A 16,611-nucleotide genomic window follows, 5' to 3' on the forward strand; every position below is an offset into this window, starting at 1 on the left:
TGTTAAGCCAGTAGTTTCAAATGGCCTGAGGCAGAACATTTTGAATGCTTGTTCATTCCCTCAACGTTCATCCCCTCAAATATCTATTGAACACCTACTATGTACCAGGCTCTGCAGACAAGATGTTTCTCCTGGAATCCTATGCCTTCTCCTCCCTTCCCACCCCTGACTTTCCCCTTTCCCTTTCTTCTTTGCTTTTGGTTTTGTTTGTGACCCCTGGTGCAAAGGATTGAGTGAAAGCTACTGCTCAGTTCATGGTAGGCACCATAGTTGGTCTAGATAAGGCCCTTCTCTTGGTTTGTTTCATTCATTCATTTATTCTATTTTATTCCCAAAGCTCACTGGCATTTCCCTCCCTGCAAAGGTACCCATTCTAATGCTGTAAATGTATACCTTTTAGTATGTCTGTATTTTTGTAAAATATGTATTGTCTCCTGTATATATATATATATATACTTTTTTTTTTTGAGACAGTCTCAATCTGTTGCCTAGGCTGGAGTGCAGTGGTGCGATCTCAGCTCACTGCAACCTCCCCCTTCTGGGTTCAAGTGACTCTCCCGCCTCAGCCTCCCAAGTAGCTGGGACTCCAAGTAGCTGGGACTGCACCATGCCTGGCTAATTTTTGTATTTTTAGTAGAGACAGGGTTTCACTATGTTGGCCAGGCTGGTCTCGAACTCCTGACCTCAGGTGATCCACCTGCTTCAGCCTCCCAAAGTGCTGGGATTACAGGTGTGAGCCACAGCGCCCAGCCTGTTCAAATATTTTAATTAATTCAAATGGTGAGATGCTATATAGCCCATGGAGTTTCTTGCCTTTTTTTTTTTTTTACCCATACTAGGGTTTTAAGATCCATCCATGCTGCTGGGGGTACATATGGTCTGTTGCTTTTCACTGCTGCATGATACTCCATGGTGTGCATCCTCACGTTTTACCTCTCCCCTCTCCCAGGGAGGTACCAGGGAGGTACCTGGAAGGTACCTGGTCCTGCAGTGCTTCACCATGGCAAGTATTCCAACAGTAATCTGCCTTGTGCATGGCCCACTATGGACCTGTGTCATATTGTTCTGCCTAAAGCACTCTTCTCCCTTAGTCTTTGTTTGTTTATTTGTTTGTTTTTTGAGACGGAGTCTCGCTCTGTTGCCCAGGCTGGAGTCCAGTAGTGTGATCTTGGCTCACTGCAACCTCCACTTTCTGGGTTCAAGAGATTCTCCTGCCTCAGCCTCCTGAGTAGCTGGAGCACCTCCTGAGCACCTCCTGAGCACCTCCATGCCCAGCTAATTTTTGTAGTTTTAGTAGAGATGGGGTTTTCACCATGTTGCCCAGGCTCGTCTAGAACTCCTGGCCTCAAGTGATCTGCCTGCCTCAGCCTCCCAAAAGGCTGGGATTACAGTCGCGTGCTACCACGCCCGGCTAATGTTTGTATTTTTAGTAGAGACGGGTTTTGCCATGTTGGCCAGGCTGGTCTCAAACTCCTGACCTCAAGTGATCTGCTTGCCTTGTCTTCCCAAAGTGCTAGGATTACAGGCATGAGCCACCATGCCCAGCCCTATGCTTTATTTTTCTATTTTTTTAATGTGAATCTTTCAAACTCAATACATTAATTTCTAAATATATAAAAGTGAATAAAAAGCTATGACCTTATTTGGTTGGTTCCTTGGCAAACCTAGAAGACCTTCTACATCCAAACTAGTACTGTGACTTTCCAAGAGGCCCCCTTAGAAGGGAATCATTGCACCAGGGACAGTGTCCTCAAATTTTCTGGAACTTTTCTTTGGAAAAAAAGAGAAACTTCCATAGCCCATAGCACATTCTTTGGAATCTTCTTGGGGTGAGGGAGGGAAGGGGCTTTGTTTCTTGAAGGCAGATTTGATTTTTGGGAACAGCTAAAAGCTACTTGGCAGCAAGTGTAGTGAATGAGGTGGGTGATCAAACTGAATAATATTATTTTTGGTTCCAAACAAGGTGTGACTATAAAGAAATGAGGCTGATTTTCTTGTATGGCACATAAACTAGCTCAACAGCAATTCCAAAAGAGGACTTCCAAAAATGCTGTGGCCTTGGCAAGAAAAAAATATTTCTCCACCCCAGTATACACACACACACACACACACACACACACACACGTGCACACACACACACACACATAGTGTATGGCATCTGGCTCAATCCATAGACAAGGGAAACCAAAAGCCTTTGGAACGTATTTAAAAAACCAATTGTGCAAGTATGGGTTGGAAGAGAACTGGCTGGGCAGCCATTCTTGAAAAAAACCTATCACAGCTGCAGTTAGCCAGAACATGGAATTATCATGCACTAAAGAGTGTGATGTGGCTGCTCAGCAAGTGTCCGAATCCTAGGACTGCTCTGGCAGAGGTCCTGGACTTCTGCGGGAACAGAGACACCCATCGGTCACACTGTTCAGGCTCTCCCTGCCATGGGCTCAGCTATGGGCCTGACAGGACAAGAGGACCACTGGCCCACTGGAGCCCGGCTCACGAAGGAGCTTGTCAACACTGTCCAATGTGTTTGGAAAAGCAGACAACCCAGAGAAGGCAAGTGTCAGTGACTGAAAATTATTGCGAAAAGGGAGCTATGTGAAAACTAGTGCCATCTTAGTCTCTTTATTTTGTTTGTATAAATTTAAGGGACACAAGTGCAGTTTTGATTCATGGATGTATTGCATAGTGGTGAAGTCTGGGCTTTCAGTGTAACCATCACCCAAATAGTGTACATTGTACCCATTAAGTAATTTCTTACCCCTTACTCCCTCCCATCCTCTCACCTTTCCCAGTCTCCAGTGTTTATTATTCCACTCTCAATGTTCATGTGTACACGTTATTTAGCTCCCACTTATAAGTGAGGACATGCAGTATTTAACTTTCTATTTCCGAGTTGTTTTACTTAAGAGAATGGCCTCTAGTTCCATCAGTGTTGCTAAAAATATGGAATGCTTCACAAATTTGCATGTCATTCATGCACAGGGCCCATGCTAATCTCTGTATCATTCCGATTTTAGTATATGTGCTGCCCAAGTGAGCATTGCCATCTGAATCTCAGGATGCTCTTTATGGAAGAGCCAGAACCATAGGAGGAAATAATAGGAAGGCAGATTTAGGCTCACCCTAATAAAGACTGATTCATATTATAGAATTGTATGCTCATGCACGTTCTGCACATGTATCCCAGGACTTAAAGTATAATAAAAAATAAATTAAAAAAATATATATTTCTCAATAAAGCATTGATTGTAAATACTGCAACAGTATGCAACTGCAAAAAAAAAGAATTGTATGTTCAATACAATCTCATGTGTGTGAATATACATATACAGAGAGGGGGTGAAAGGCTGGAAAAATATAAATTTTTTTTTTGAGAAGGAGTCTTGCTCTGTTGCCCAGGCTGGAGTGCAGTGGCGCAATCTCGGCTCACTGCAAGCTCCGCCTCCTGGGTTCACACCATTCTCCTGCCTCAGCCTCCCGAGTAGCTGGGACTACAGGCGCCCGCCACCACACCTGGCTAATTTTTTTTGTATGGAAAAATACAAATATTTAATAGTGGATTTCTATGTGGTATGGAATTATGGGGCAAACATCATTTTCTAAACTTTACATAATTATGTGTTGTTAGATTTTTTATTACCTGTATTTCATTTGTAATAACTCCTTTCCTTTAAGAAATGGATTTGCTAAAAATTCGAGGTATCCAACAACCAGGCTACTTTGTGACCTAGTGAGGGCCCTGCCTTAGGAAGTAATCAAGCAAACATTGTGGGATGAACTATCAGGTCCCTTCCAGTCTAGGGACTCAGTATCTGTTATTTTAGGAATTAACCTTATTCAAGTACCAGAGTTGAGTTGGTGGAAGTTCACTCATGCATCCAACGAGGAAGAGGCCTTCCAACACAATGGGGCAATTTCCCAGCTCCCAGGTCTCCTCTTCTAAGAAAAAATAGTCATCTTAACATAATTCAAGTGTAGGAAGTTTAAATCAAAGGATAGAATCAGGCCAGATGCGGTGGCTCGCACCTGTAATCCCAGCTTAAAGCCAATAGGATATGGTGGATTTTCCATGTTTTATACATGTGTATGATTATCCCAGCACCATGGGAGGCCAAGGCAGGTGGATCACTTGCGGTCAGGAGTTTGAGACCAGCCTGGGCAACATGGTGAAATCCCATCTTTACAAAAAGATAGAAAAATCAGCCAAGCCTAGTGATGTGTGCCTATAGTCCCAGCTACTCGGGAGGCTGAGGCAGGAGAATTGCTGGAACCAGGGAGGTGGAGGCTGCAGTGAGCCGAGATTGTGCCATCATACTCCAGCCTGGGTGACAGAGGGAGACTCTGTTTAAAAAAATAAATAAAATGGTAGAATCAACACGTCAAAGATGAAAAGCCACTAACTAGCCATGAAACTTGATTCTGAACTAGAAAGCAATAATTAAAAAAAAATACATAGAGAGATAGGAAAAGACAGAGGCAAAAAGCTAAAAGAGACAGGCCATTGATGATACATAGTTGATGCCAATAGGATATGGTGGATTTTCCATGTTTTAAACGTGTATGGTTATCCAGTTTAATCCCATCTACGTAGCTGAAGCCAGCAGGTCTTGGACGTGACAGGGGAGTTATCTTTTGGTCCTCCTCACTCAAGCTGGATGGCCCATAGCTGCAGACAGAGTACCAGGACAGCAGAAACACAGGGTGCCTGGGGTCATGTTCTGGAAACTGAAGCAAGTCAAATACGACCTTAGGCTGGAAAAGTTCTGAGAGGCATTGGAGGGACAGCACATTCATGCCACCAGCTGGGCAGAGGGACCGGCATTTACTGCCTTTTGGGTTGAATGGTGCCACAAAATCTGAGTAACAAAGAGGTTAGAAATCTTGTCCTCATTCTCCATTTGGCAATAGGGAAACTGAGGTCTAGAGAGAGGAAGTGGATGAGAAGGGTGTGCGAAAACTGACAATCTCCTTTGCCTCCCAGAGAGGAGAAATGGACTTTAAGACAGTCCTCTCCTGCTTGCAGGAGCAAAGCTTGGTCTCTGAGCCACAAATTATTTTTTGCCATATCAAATAACAACATTTCCATGGAATGACAGACAGTTATTAAATGATAACTGGGCTTTAAATCCTTCTTCTGGGTTGGTGTTGCTATATTAGACTCTGAGTCCAAGCAGCAAAACTTTGCAACGTGTAGGTTTCATAAACCAAAGCCCAAAGTTTCTTACAAACCCCATTCAAATGCACAAAGAATGATGGTTTAAAAACAAAGACAACTGGCTTCTTTCTCTTTCAGGTCTTACCCACCATTACAAATCATTGAGATCACATTAACACATACAACTGATTGTAGTCTTAACTTCGATAAAACTAACCAAAGGAAACGCTAAACCAAATATTTCCAATTTGTGTTTGTGAGCATTTCTGCAAAGGATGAAGATGGATATTGGAAAATTGTGCTCTGCAGGGGACAGAAGTATGTTGGTGACAGCAGGAGAAGGGGTACAATAAGTTGTGAGAAATTACACATTCTGCTTCCCGCATGGTGACCCCCTGCCATGGGACCGAAATCGGAGATCCTGACTAGGACCACCTCGTAGAATCAAAGGGGACTTCCCCGTCCATTCCTTGACCTTTGCTCACACCCCTTCAGTGCATCTCACCCTCTCTGTCTTATATTTATCAGATGGAAGTTGAGTCCTCCCCCTTTAGAAAGAATCAACAATGTCTCTATTGACCTGATCTGGCAACAGGGCAATGTGCTAAGCATTATACACATTACAAAAATGGCAGGGTGGTTATTCCTGGGATCCCTCGGCAGCAGAATGTCCGAGTATCACCTAAGTGCCATTATTATTGCAATGTCGTATGTGTAAAAAACAGATTTTTTTTTTTTTTTTTTTGAGAGAGAGTCTCACTCTGTCATCCAGGCTGGAGTGCAATGGCATGATCTCAGCTCACTGCAACCTCTGCCTCCCAGGTTCAAGCGATTCTCCTGCCTCAGCCTCCTGAGTAGCTGGGATTACAGGCACCCGCCACCACACCTGGCTAAATTTTTTGTATTTTTAGTACAGACGGGGTTTTGCCATGTTGGCCAGGCTGGTCTCAAACTTCTGACCTCAAATGATCCACCCGCCTCAGCCTCCCAAAGTGTTGGGATTACAGGCGTGAGCCACCACACCCTGCAAAAAACAGATTTTGAGTAATAATACTGGGCCTATGGTTGATGAAAAGCCACTGTTGTAATTACTACTGGTGTCAGACCTTCAGTTCCATGAGAGCAGGGCTCAGTTCTGTTTTGTTTTCCACTGTCTCCAGCATCTGGTACAGTACCTGAAACCCAACAGGTAAGCAAAACCTACTCGTTGAATAAATGAATGTTGAAGAAGCTCACCTGAGGCCAAGAGTGAGAGTTGCTCCCTATAAATCATGGGTTTGCTGATGACACCTTCTGCAACCTGACCCAAAGCAACTGCTGCCCATGCCATGTGGCAGCCCCTGTGGAGAGAGGCAACACAGCAAGCTTGAGACAGCAGCAAAGAAGCTGGGGAGTGATTTCTTTGCACTGTTTGGGCTTACCTGTCTTGATTTGGGAGAAGGGAGAAGATGAATGGTGTACCTGTACCTGATTTACATAGAGGATTCCTATTTGGGCAAAGCATTTTTGGCAAAGTAAAAGTTGTAAAGAGAGACCAGACCAGGTAACTCTTTTGAGATACCCTCAGTTTCATAGACAAGATACTCCAACCCAAGGTTTCGAAATGAAGATTGTGGATTGCGAGGGAGTGGCTCTTATTGGTTCTTGGAGTCAGGATTGATTTCCACCCGGAAAGAAGGCAGGGAGGTGGGTTTCAAGGACCCTGTTGGGGCCTGATAAGAATATGTTGGATAGAAAGTTTAGTGAGAAGGAAAAAAAGCATTGCACAGTCACCATAGACGACGGTTTGCAAAAAAAGAGCCAATACATTTTTATTTGAGCAATTTATTTTTTTTTCAAAGAAATCCATGCAAAGAGAGAGAGAAGGATACAAAGGGAGGGAGTGAGAGAGAGAGAAAGACATGATAACCATGTTCTAAAAGCCAAACATAGGAGAATAATTTGGCACAACTTGATGGTTTTTTTTTCTTTGCAAAAGGACAATCTATATACTACCACTAAAATGTATCTTCCTCCAAAAGATACCACTTGATTTTCGAAAACATAACACATGGTTAGTCCTCTACTTCATGGCTGGAGGAGGTATACAGGATTAAAAAAAAATAGAAAAAAATAAGAAAGTGGTTCCCTTTATCGAGGAAGACCACAGGGTGCTGTAGGGCAGCACATGTGCTGGGCACCAGGCAGTCAGTGCACCAGGAAGAAGAAGCACACCACCGAGATGGCCATGCTGGTGAGAAGCTTCAGCGGGGAATGAACGTTCCCGAGGTTATGAAAGGTGCTTATCTCGTTGTCCTTCGGAGTCGCCTGCTGATTGTTTCCAGGCGCATCATCCACATCCAGATCATAGGCCAGTTCTGTCAATCAAAAGAGAGGGATTTGAAATGCAAGTCTACCCATAGCCTCAGTATAACACTATCCACAGCTCGAGCATGTGTCTGGACCACTGGAAAGCCTCAGCTTTGATTCCCTTTTTTAGGGAGGAGAAAAAGGCCACTGTGAGATGGGAAAAAGAAGGATATGTGGGGGTGGGGGGCGGGGAGAGGGGAGGCAGTGGAAGGAGCCAGCCAGAAGTGCTCCTTCCAGAGATCACAGCAAGCCGGAGTGGGGAGCGAACAGGCTGCACCCCACTCCCCTTTGGCTGCATCCACATTGCAGGGTGCACACTAGCCCTTTGCAACATCTCCTCCCAGGCAAGGTTTTGCTTGAAGGGCATTTTCACCAGATCTTATGGGTATCAAAATGTAAGATGCCATGTGAGTGACTATACTATGTGGTTGTGTTCTTGTGTGTATGTGTGCTAGTGGAGAGGGGGTGCTGTGGCTTCCCAGTGTACCTTTCTTAGGCCCTGCACCTTATATACATTTCCTTGTCCTGGGAGGTTTCCTTTAATTAGGGTTGAGGATAGGTAGTTTGCTGTTGAAAGTTGTTTTATTTTCCCAAATAATTCTCCTTTTATCTATAAGGTCTTTTCATTTCCCCCTAGAAACAATCCTCGCAAAAAAGCAAAATTGATCAAAGCATAGATTTAAACTGATATCAAGTGAATGGGAGTAAGGAGAGGCTAATGGGCAACAGCCTTTCATTCTTTGACTGCCTAGCATTTATGATATATGTTCATGATTCTGAAAAGAAATCAGGGTGTTATTTAGCTTGTCCTAAAGCAAAGGTGGCCCCAGAAGGCAAATCTAAGGAAGACAGTGGTTTATCAGGAAATTCAAGATGGCTGACCCTGGCCAAGGGCTCAATATCTTTCAGATTTGCTTTTCCAGATTTAGAGATCAAATCTATCTCTTGGCTCTTCTAGACTCCGTTGCCAATGTTGCTATTTCAATATCTTGTGAAGGTGATATGATGTGAGCAACTTCACCAGCCAACTGTCTGGTAGCCAAGGGAGCTAGAAAGATCCTTTGCGACACTGAGATGCCCAGCAACAGGCACAGAGGAAATGACTGGGATTCTACAGAGGGAAGGAAGGAAGAGGAAGGAAGAGCTTCTCTTACAGGGGATGAAACACTCAATAAGTCACAGGAAGAAAGTGTGGGGACTCAGCTAGTCCAGTACAGAGCAGGGCCCAGGACCAAGGCTCTGCTAAGGCTGGCACTGGTTAGGGCAGGCAGCAAGGTCAAAGTGATCAAAGCCAGGGAGTCTAATTTCACAGACTAAGATACCAATTTCCAAAAGGTCTATTGCAATCTATATTGCCACCAGCAATGATGAGAGAAACAATTTTATGGCACCTCCATTGAAAAAATATATTTTTTGCTAATATAAGGCGACATCTCAACGTTTCTTTAATTTGCAGGGATTTGATTACTAGTGCAGACAAACTTTTCCTATGTTTTAGTTTACTAATTATATTTCTCAATGTGTAGTAGTTTATACCTTTTGCCTTTTTATCTAGTGGGTATTGATATTTTTCCTATTCATTTTAATATATATTTTGTTGAACTTTTGCCTATATTTTATACAAATATTTTCTCAATTTTGTTATTAACTATAACTATTTTCATGGCTGTAGAAAGAAATAATGTCCTAATGTTTAAGATATATGAATCTGGTTACATTTTACTCATTTAAAAGCAGAGAGTTTTTCTTCCTGAGTACTCGTAATAATTCAAATCAAATTTTCCAGGAAACTCTCTTACCCAGGGAGAAGCAATTGAGCAGACTATAATCTAGATTCCCTCCCTTCCAAAATAAATACCTACAAACAAAATAAAAAGAGAAAAAGAACAAAGAGCAATGCTCTACTTGGAAATCAGACCTCTTTCTTTGAAAGGTGAACTATGCAGGGTGCACAGAGAAGGCCGAGGTCAGCTGTCAGTCGGCAAGGATAGCACAGGCTTAGGTCACGATCGGATTTCACCAAAGTGGAGAGCACATATGGCTAGATCTGTTGAAAGCCCAGCCTTGGTTCTCACAGCAACTTCTCAACTTAAATGAAGAGGAGTATTTTTAGGGTTGACCTGAATGAGAGCACTCTCAGCATTGCTTTCAGATTCCTTTTCTGGATAGTGCCCCTTGCCCAACATCAAGATGAAACAATATCTATTAATGTCACTGCTCAGCTCCTACAGTTTCTTTCTTCAAATCATCGGCTAACTTTCAACAGTTTTGTTTACTGTAGAGTTATGGCAAACCCAGAAGTTTTGTTAAATACAGTTGTTTCTAATTTTTTTTTTTTTTTTTTTTTTTGCCAGTAAAGACCTCTTCTGATTTTGTTTGTTTTTTTGTTTTGTTTTGTTTTTTTGAGACAGGGTCTTTCTGTGTTGCCCAGGCTGCAGTATAGTGGTGTGATCATGGCTCAATGCAGCCTCGATTTCCAGGGCTCAAGCAATCCTCCCACATTGGCCTCCCAAGTAGCTGGGGCCATGGCAAAACCCCGTCTCTAGAAAAAAAAATATATACAAATAATAGCCAGGCATGTGCCACCCTGCCTGGCTATTATTTGTATTTTTATTTTTTTTTCTAGAGATGGGGTTTTGCCATGTTGCCCAGGCTGGTCTCAAACTCCTGAGCTCAAGCGATCTGACTACCTTGGCCTCCCAAAATGCTGGAATTACAAGCGTGCGCCACCGCGCCTGGCCTTCTTTTGTTATTTCTATCTCTTGGGCCCTGTATTTTGAAATTATAGTAATGACCCCCAACTACTGAGTCCTCACTGTAGGCCAGGCACTGTGTTAAACTGTTTGTGTACATTATTTCATTTAATTTAACCATCTCCATGATGTTATAAGGTAGGTATTATAATTCCCATTTTACTGGAGAGGAAGCTCAAGCTCAGGTTAATTATTTTGCCCATATTTACATGCTGGTATGGGGTAGAAGAGCTATTTGAGTCCAGGTCTGACTCTAAACCTCAAATGAAGCTATACTACCTCTTGAAAAATTCTATATACCAAATAAACTACAGTAATTAAGTAGTAATGGATTCTTCCTGAAAACAAACTCCATTAGTGAAATACACAGTGCCAAAGAGAACTTCCAAAAAGCACGAGAGCAAAGTCACTGTTTGCACATAAAATTGACCACATACTTGATTAAGCAGCCAAGTTAAACTTTTTGAAATCCTGAAAAGAGCTCTGGGTTGGGAATGGGAATTATCATATCAGTTCTATTTCCCTGAAGAAATCAACAATGATGGCCAAAGCCATTAGATACCCCAACCACAAAGGTGGCCAAGTCTTCTACCTCCAAAAGGCCCCCAGGAATATTCAGAATGCTATCTCCCTGTGTTCCATAAGCTATGGCTGCAGGTTTCCTGAGGCTCTTCATTCAGCAGTAGCAAAAGTTTATCAGCCAATTCCATAGCCAGGCACCTGTGGCTTATAATTGATGGGAATCCCAGCAAAGCCACTGTACGCTTGGGCCACCATCATGAAGATTAGAGATAAAGGGAATAGCTTAGCACAATAATGAAGCATTATGGAGACAGAGGAAATAGGATTTTTGGTGAAAGATAAATACAGACATTTCTGGACAGGGGAAATGTAATCCAATTTAATTCAACAAACAAAACTAGCCTATGATGTCTCAAGCATCACAGTTGAGGGTTAGAGAAAGACTTACTGTCTGCCTTCATGAGCCCCCTCACTGGCAAGGGAAATTGATCAAGAGACAATCCAACTAGCTACGTAGCAGAAAGTAGAAAGGGCTCAGTTAAAGGCACAAGCAAAACACCTCGGGGATAGAAGAGAAAGAGATAAAAATTCCAAATAGAAAGATCTGGGAAGACTTCTTAAAACAATTGGGATATCCCACCACTGGGTATCTACCCAAAGGAAAAGAAGTCATTCTATGAAAAAGACACATGAACATGCATGGTTATAGCAGCTCAATTTGCAATTGCAAAAATATGGATCCAGCCTAAGTGCCCATCAACCAACAAGTGGATAAAGAAAATGTGGTATACATACACCATGTAACACTACTCAGCCATAAAAATGAATGAAATAATGTCTTTTGCCGCAACTTGGATGGAGCTGGAGGCCATTATTCTAAGGGAAGTAACTCAGGAACGGAAAACCAAATATCGTATGTTTTCACTTATAAATGGGAGCTAAGCTATGAGGACACAAAGGCATAAGAATGACATAATAGACACTGGGGACTCGGGGGACAGAGTGGGAGTGGGGTGAGGGATAAAAGACTACATATTGGGTACAGTGTACACTGCTTGGACGATGGGTACACTGAAATCTGAAAATTCACCACTAAAGAACTCATCCATGTAACCAAACAACACCTATACCCAAAAACTATTAAAATAAAAATAAAAAATAAAATTAAGAATAATTGGGACATAATCTACACCATGAAAGATGGACAGAATTATGGCAGGGGCTGAATGGTTATTCCAGGCAGAGGGTGCAGCCTGACTAAAATCACCAAGCTCAGAGAATGTCTATGAGGCATATTCAGAAGCAGCAAGTAGCCTCCATGGTAGGAGGAGCCACAGAATGGACATTGTTGTGGTGTGTATGTGTGTGTGTGTGTGTGTGTGTGTGTACTGTGGGGGAAGAGGTGGTGGGTGATGAAAGGTAAGGCGGAGGGACAAGTAAGACCCAAATCATGGTGGATTAGGAAAGTAAAACTATTCTGTGAGCAACAGGGAGCCATTGAAGGTTTTGAAGTAAGCAAACAACACAATCTGATTTGTGTTTTTTAGAAAGATGATTGTTAACACTGTGGAAGACAGCTCTAAGAGGGAGAGACTTGTCAGACATCTTGTGCTGAAATAAACAAGAAGCCTGTGGGAATAGTATCTGGGGATCAGCCAGTAGCAAAGTTAAAAAAAAAAAAAAAAATCTACAAAGTGGCTAAATCTACACCAAACCAGAAACTTCTCAGTTTGCTACAAACCAGATGTATTATGAGAATCACCACAAACCATTCTCTTTTCAATCATTCACATCTTTATGTTTATCAGTGATTTTCCAGAACGTATTTTTGCTGTATTAGGTACATATTATAAAATGCACATAAATTGTTTCTATCTTGATCATCAGTGAGAACCTTTTGGGCCAGCAAGGAGATTTTCATGCTAAATCCAAAAATCTGTTTCTATTTGTAATCAGTTTAACTATGCCCAAAGGGTAGACTCAACATCTGTACTAATTACACATTCAGCCCCTGACTCTCATTTCGCCTTCATGTCCTTTGTGTTGCAGATTAGATAATTCTTTTTCAAAATAATTGTCAGTCATTAAGGTCTGCATTTTTTTGTGTGTTGAAAAGTTTTTCTGTATTGAGAAAAGCAATAAATAGAGAGCCCTCCATCTTTAGTTATTCAGCGTCTCCTAGCAGAGTCCCAAGGAGGCTGGTCTTAAATTCCTGGCCTCAAGTGACCCTGTGCATCCTGGAAGTCTGGAGCCCTGGGTTCCAAGCCTAGTTTAGCTACTGACTTATTATCTCACCTTAGACAAGTCATTTCCTTCTTTTCTGGGCCTCAGTTGCCCCATCTGGTAAATCAAAGTGTTGAACTGGATGACCTCTAAGTTTCCTTCTAGTTTTATTTCTCTCTGATTCCTAGGCTCTTGCAGCCCAGTGAGGGACATAGCCTGCTGCAGGCTGTAATCATTCTTCCACCTACAGCAGCCAAGGTGGCTGTCCCTGACAGGGCCTCCATAAGCAAGTCAGGTCAATCAGTTGCTTCCCTTGGGATGTTTCTCTGGTGATATTCATCAGCTACCAAATTCTGAATTCTCTTTTTTTCTTGAGCTGTATTTTAATCTTGGATGAGAGATCCTGGCTATAAACACATCCATACTGGATTGTTTCTGTTTTGCTTTTAAACTCTGGCATAACAACTTCCATTGAAGGCAGTACACACAGAGCTTTGGGGGAGAAGTTGCTGGACCTGGGGTGCATCAAGCAGGCATGGACAGGCATGCACAGGGGGATCTGGGAGCCAGGAAGACAAGCCTTTGGGCCCTTACAAAGCTACTGGAGTCTTGAGCACACAATAGGAAGCAAATGCTCACCCTCTGAGGGTGTGGGCTTCAAGGAGGATGATGCATTGCTATGACGGCTTCTCCCATACCAACAGGAAGACTTCACAGGGCAGCCTGAAAGAAGTGCTGCTATCAAAATGCCAGGAGAGAAAACGCTACTGCTGAGCCAAGCATGGGGGTTTCTTACTTGCCAAGCTTGCATCAGTAGATGGCTTCAATCTGGCCCTAATATAGCAACAGAGCAATACTGCTATCTGTGTGTTTTGCATTTGCTGTGTACAGTTGGCCTCCAAGACATGCATACGTGAAACCTCAGGACATTGCTTGGCAAACCTCAGAGGCTGAAACTGGGGGAAATCTCTGGAGAAATCACATTCATTGCAATACTGCTCACTCTGCTGCCTGTTCCCACAGGAGCCACTGGGCTCTGCCATTCGCTGTTGAATCCAAAACAGACCCTGGTTTCCTTGTTCTCCCTTCAGCACAACCCTCTTTCCTGCCACCTCAATACCTCCTCTTTTGTCAACTTTTAGATGTGAAATGACTAGACTTTAAAGCAGAAGAAAATGACTTTGCAAATGACCCTTGGGTCTCTGGGAGTCTAGATTTTCTTCTTCATAGATCAGATGAGGAGGACAAGGAATACTTGAGATCTCTGGTTTTTAACTGGTCTAATGGGACTTCTTTTGGGAATGGGCTCATTTAACAATCTGCCTTTTTTTTTAGACCGTCTCGCCACGTCACCCAGGCTGGAGTGCAGTGGCGTGATCTTGGCTCACTGCAACCTCCACCTCCAGAGCCCAAGTGATTCTTGTGCCTCAGCCTCCTGAGTAGCTGGGATTACAAATACGTATCACCACTCCTGGATTATTTTTGTATATTTCATAGAGACAGGGTTTCACCATGTTGTCCAGGCTGGTCTCGAACTCCTGAGCTCAAGCGATCTGCCTGCCTTGGCCTCCCAAAGTGCTTGGATTACAGGTGTGAGCCACCACATCCGGCCCACAATCTGCCTTTTTGACAAACAAATGAGTTGCTAATTTTGCCCACTAACTGACAGTAACACCTGGGAATAATCCAATGGCCTCTCCTAGAAGAGGGTTTGGGCAATGAGATGTCCTCTTCATTTCTTATGGCTCATTCCAGCTTGCAAACATCTTCAGTTACAACAGTAGGATGTTGAAAGAATATAATGAATTTTTCCCATTAGCTGAGGCATGGCCTCTCTTATTATAGGCCTCTATTTCTCAATCTGGAGTATGTGTATCTTCAGATTACACTGCAGTAGGTTGTAGGTACATGAAGCCATCGCATGCTTCTTCCTAGGGAATTAGGGGGAAAGCACACTTTTTTATACCAAAATATGCAAGGCTAATGATGGAGCAGAAATGTATTAGTTGCAAGCTCACTGAAGACTTCATCAGACATTTCCTGTTTAGCAGGTTATGTCTCAAATCCTCAGGAGTAGGGATTCACTCACCCTTCTCTGACGTAGTGGGGGGATTTACGTAGAAAAATCTTAAAAACACTGTTAGAGGTTGGGCACGGTGGCTTACACCTTGTAATCCCAGGATTCTGGTAGCCCAAGGGGGATGGGTCACTTGAGACCAGGAGTTTGAAACCAGCCTTGGCAACATGGTGAAACCTTGTTTCTACAAAAAACAGAAAAGTTAGCTGGGCATGGTGGCGTGTGCTTGTAGTTCCAGCTACTTGGGAGGCTGATGTGGGATGATTGCTTGAGTTCAGGAGGTTGAGGCTGCAGTGAGCTATGATTGTGCCACTGCACTACAGCCTGGGTGATAGAGTAAGACCCTGTCACAAACAAACAAACAAAAAACAACCCCAGCACTGTTAGGCAACTTGGGTCACCTGGGCTTTGTCAACTACCACGCTGGACCTTCTGACTCACAAATTCCTGATGAGTGACTTAATGTAGTCTTTCCTATGGCAACTTCCTTGTTACGAGGGAAACATCACAGTGATTGTCCTTAACTAGGGCTCAGACTGCTTCCTTTTTCTAACACAAATGTTTCCAGGGGGTTTCAACCACCAGCTATGCTTCACTATTATGTGTAGCCATTAAGAAAGAAATAAAAAAGTCATATGGGCCTCCACTTAGTTACATACTTACTATTTATAGAGATGGGATCTCACTCTGTTTCCCAGTTCAGTGGCACGGTCATGGCTCACAGCAGCCTCGAACACCTGGGCTCAAGCAATCCTGCCACCTCAGCCTCCCAAGTAGCTGGGACCACAGGCGTGTGCCACCACGTCTGGCTAATTTTTTTATTTTTATTTTTTGTAGAGACAGGGTCTTGCTCTGTTGCCCAGGCTGGTCTTAAACTCCTGGCCTCAAATTATCCTCCTCCCTCAGCCTCCAAAGTGCTAGGATTACAGGCGTGAGCCACTGTGCCCGGCCTACCATAGTTATTTAGGCACATCATGAGTCAAACCATATTCCCAGGAACAGAACAACCCCATCCTGGAAGCACTGACAGTATGTGTGGGTAATGTGGGTGGTGGCTCTCCTCCACCAGCCCCAGCATTCTCACCACCTTTCCCAGCAGTGTCATGACCACTCCTCTTATGTCTACAGGTCCTTCTTGCCTGAGGCTGCCTAACAGCTCCACAGAGATCAAAGCTCATCAAAGCCTTTACTTCCCACAGGAAAGGTTATCTCATTCCCATGGGAAATGATGGGCCTAACAGTCAGTAGAAGAGGAGCTGAGGACAGAGACACTGTACAGCAAGGGCCAGGGAAGAAGATCAAGATAACTGATCTAGAGAAGGCAAGGGATGGGAAGCACTTTAAAGAGAGGTGGGTTAATGCAGTCAAATGTTGTGTAGGGGTCAAGAAAAGTAAAGACTGAAAAGAAGCCACTGTAGATGTTAAATAGAAGGTTATGGGTGATTTTTGAAAGATGTTTCAGTAGGATTGTTGGGTAAGAAACCAGATGTAGCCATGGTGCCTGCCTGTAGTCCCAGCTACTTGGGTTGCTG

The 16,611-nt window shown here is 43.3% G+C and overlaps 1 protein-coding gene and 1 non-coding gene across 2 annotated transcripts in view; both read right to left on the reverse strand.

The window, feature by feature from the left end:
* Nucleotides 1-2,937: 2,937 nt before the first annotated feature.
* On the reverse strand, nt 2,938-3,041 carry LOC129025510 (U6 spliceosomal RNA). The gene has a single exon (XR_008497265.1). It is a non-coding gene; the product is annotated as a U6 spliceosomal RNA (small nuclear RNA).
* Nucleotides 3,042-6,963: 3,922 nt separating this feature from the next.
* Nucleotides 6,964-16,611, reverse strand: part of GPC3 (glypican 3) — a 463,650-nt gene continuing 454,002 nt past the window's right edge. The window contains exon 8 of the mRNA XM_054471390.2: nt 6,964-7,512. Coding sequence (XP_054327365.1) covers nt 7,343-7,512 — 170 coding nt within the window. The 3' untranslated portion in view covers nt 6,964-7,342. The remainder of the gene's footprint in view (nt 7,513-16,611) is intronic.

Source organism: Pongo pygmaeus, chromosome X (assembly GCF_028885625.2).
Source record: "Pongo pygmaeus isolate AG05252 chromosome X, NHGRI_mPonPyg2-v2.0_pri, whole genome shotgun sequence".
Lineage (NCBI taxonomy): Eukaryota > Metazoa > Chordata > Mammalia > Primates > Hominidae > Pongo > Pongo pygmaeus.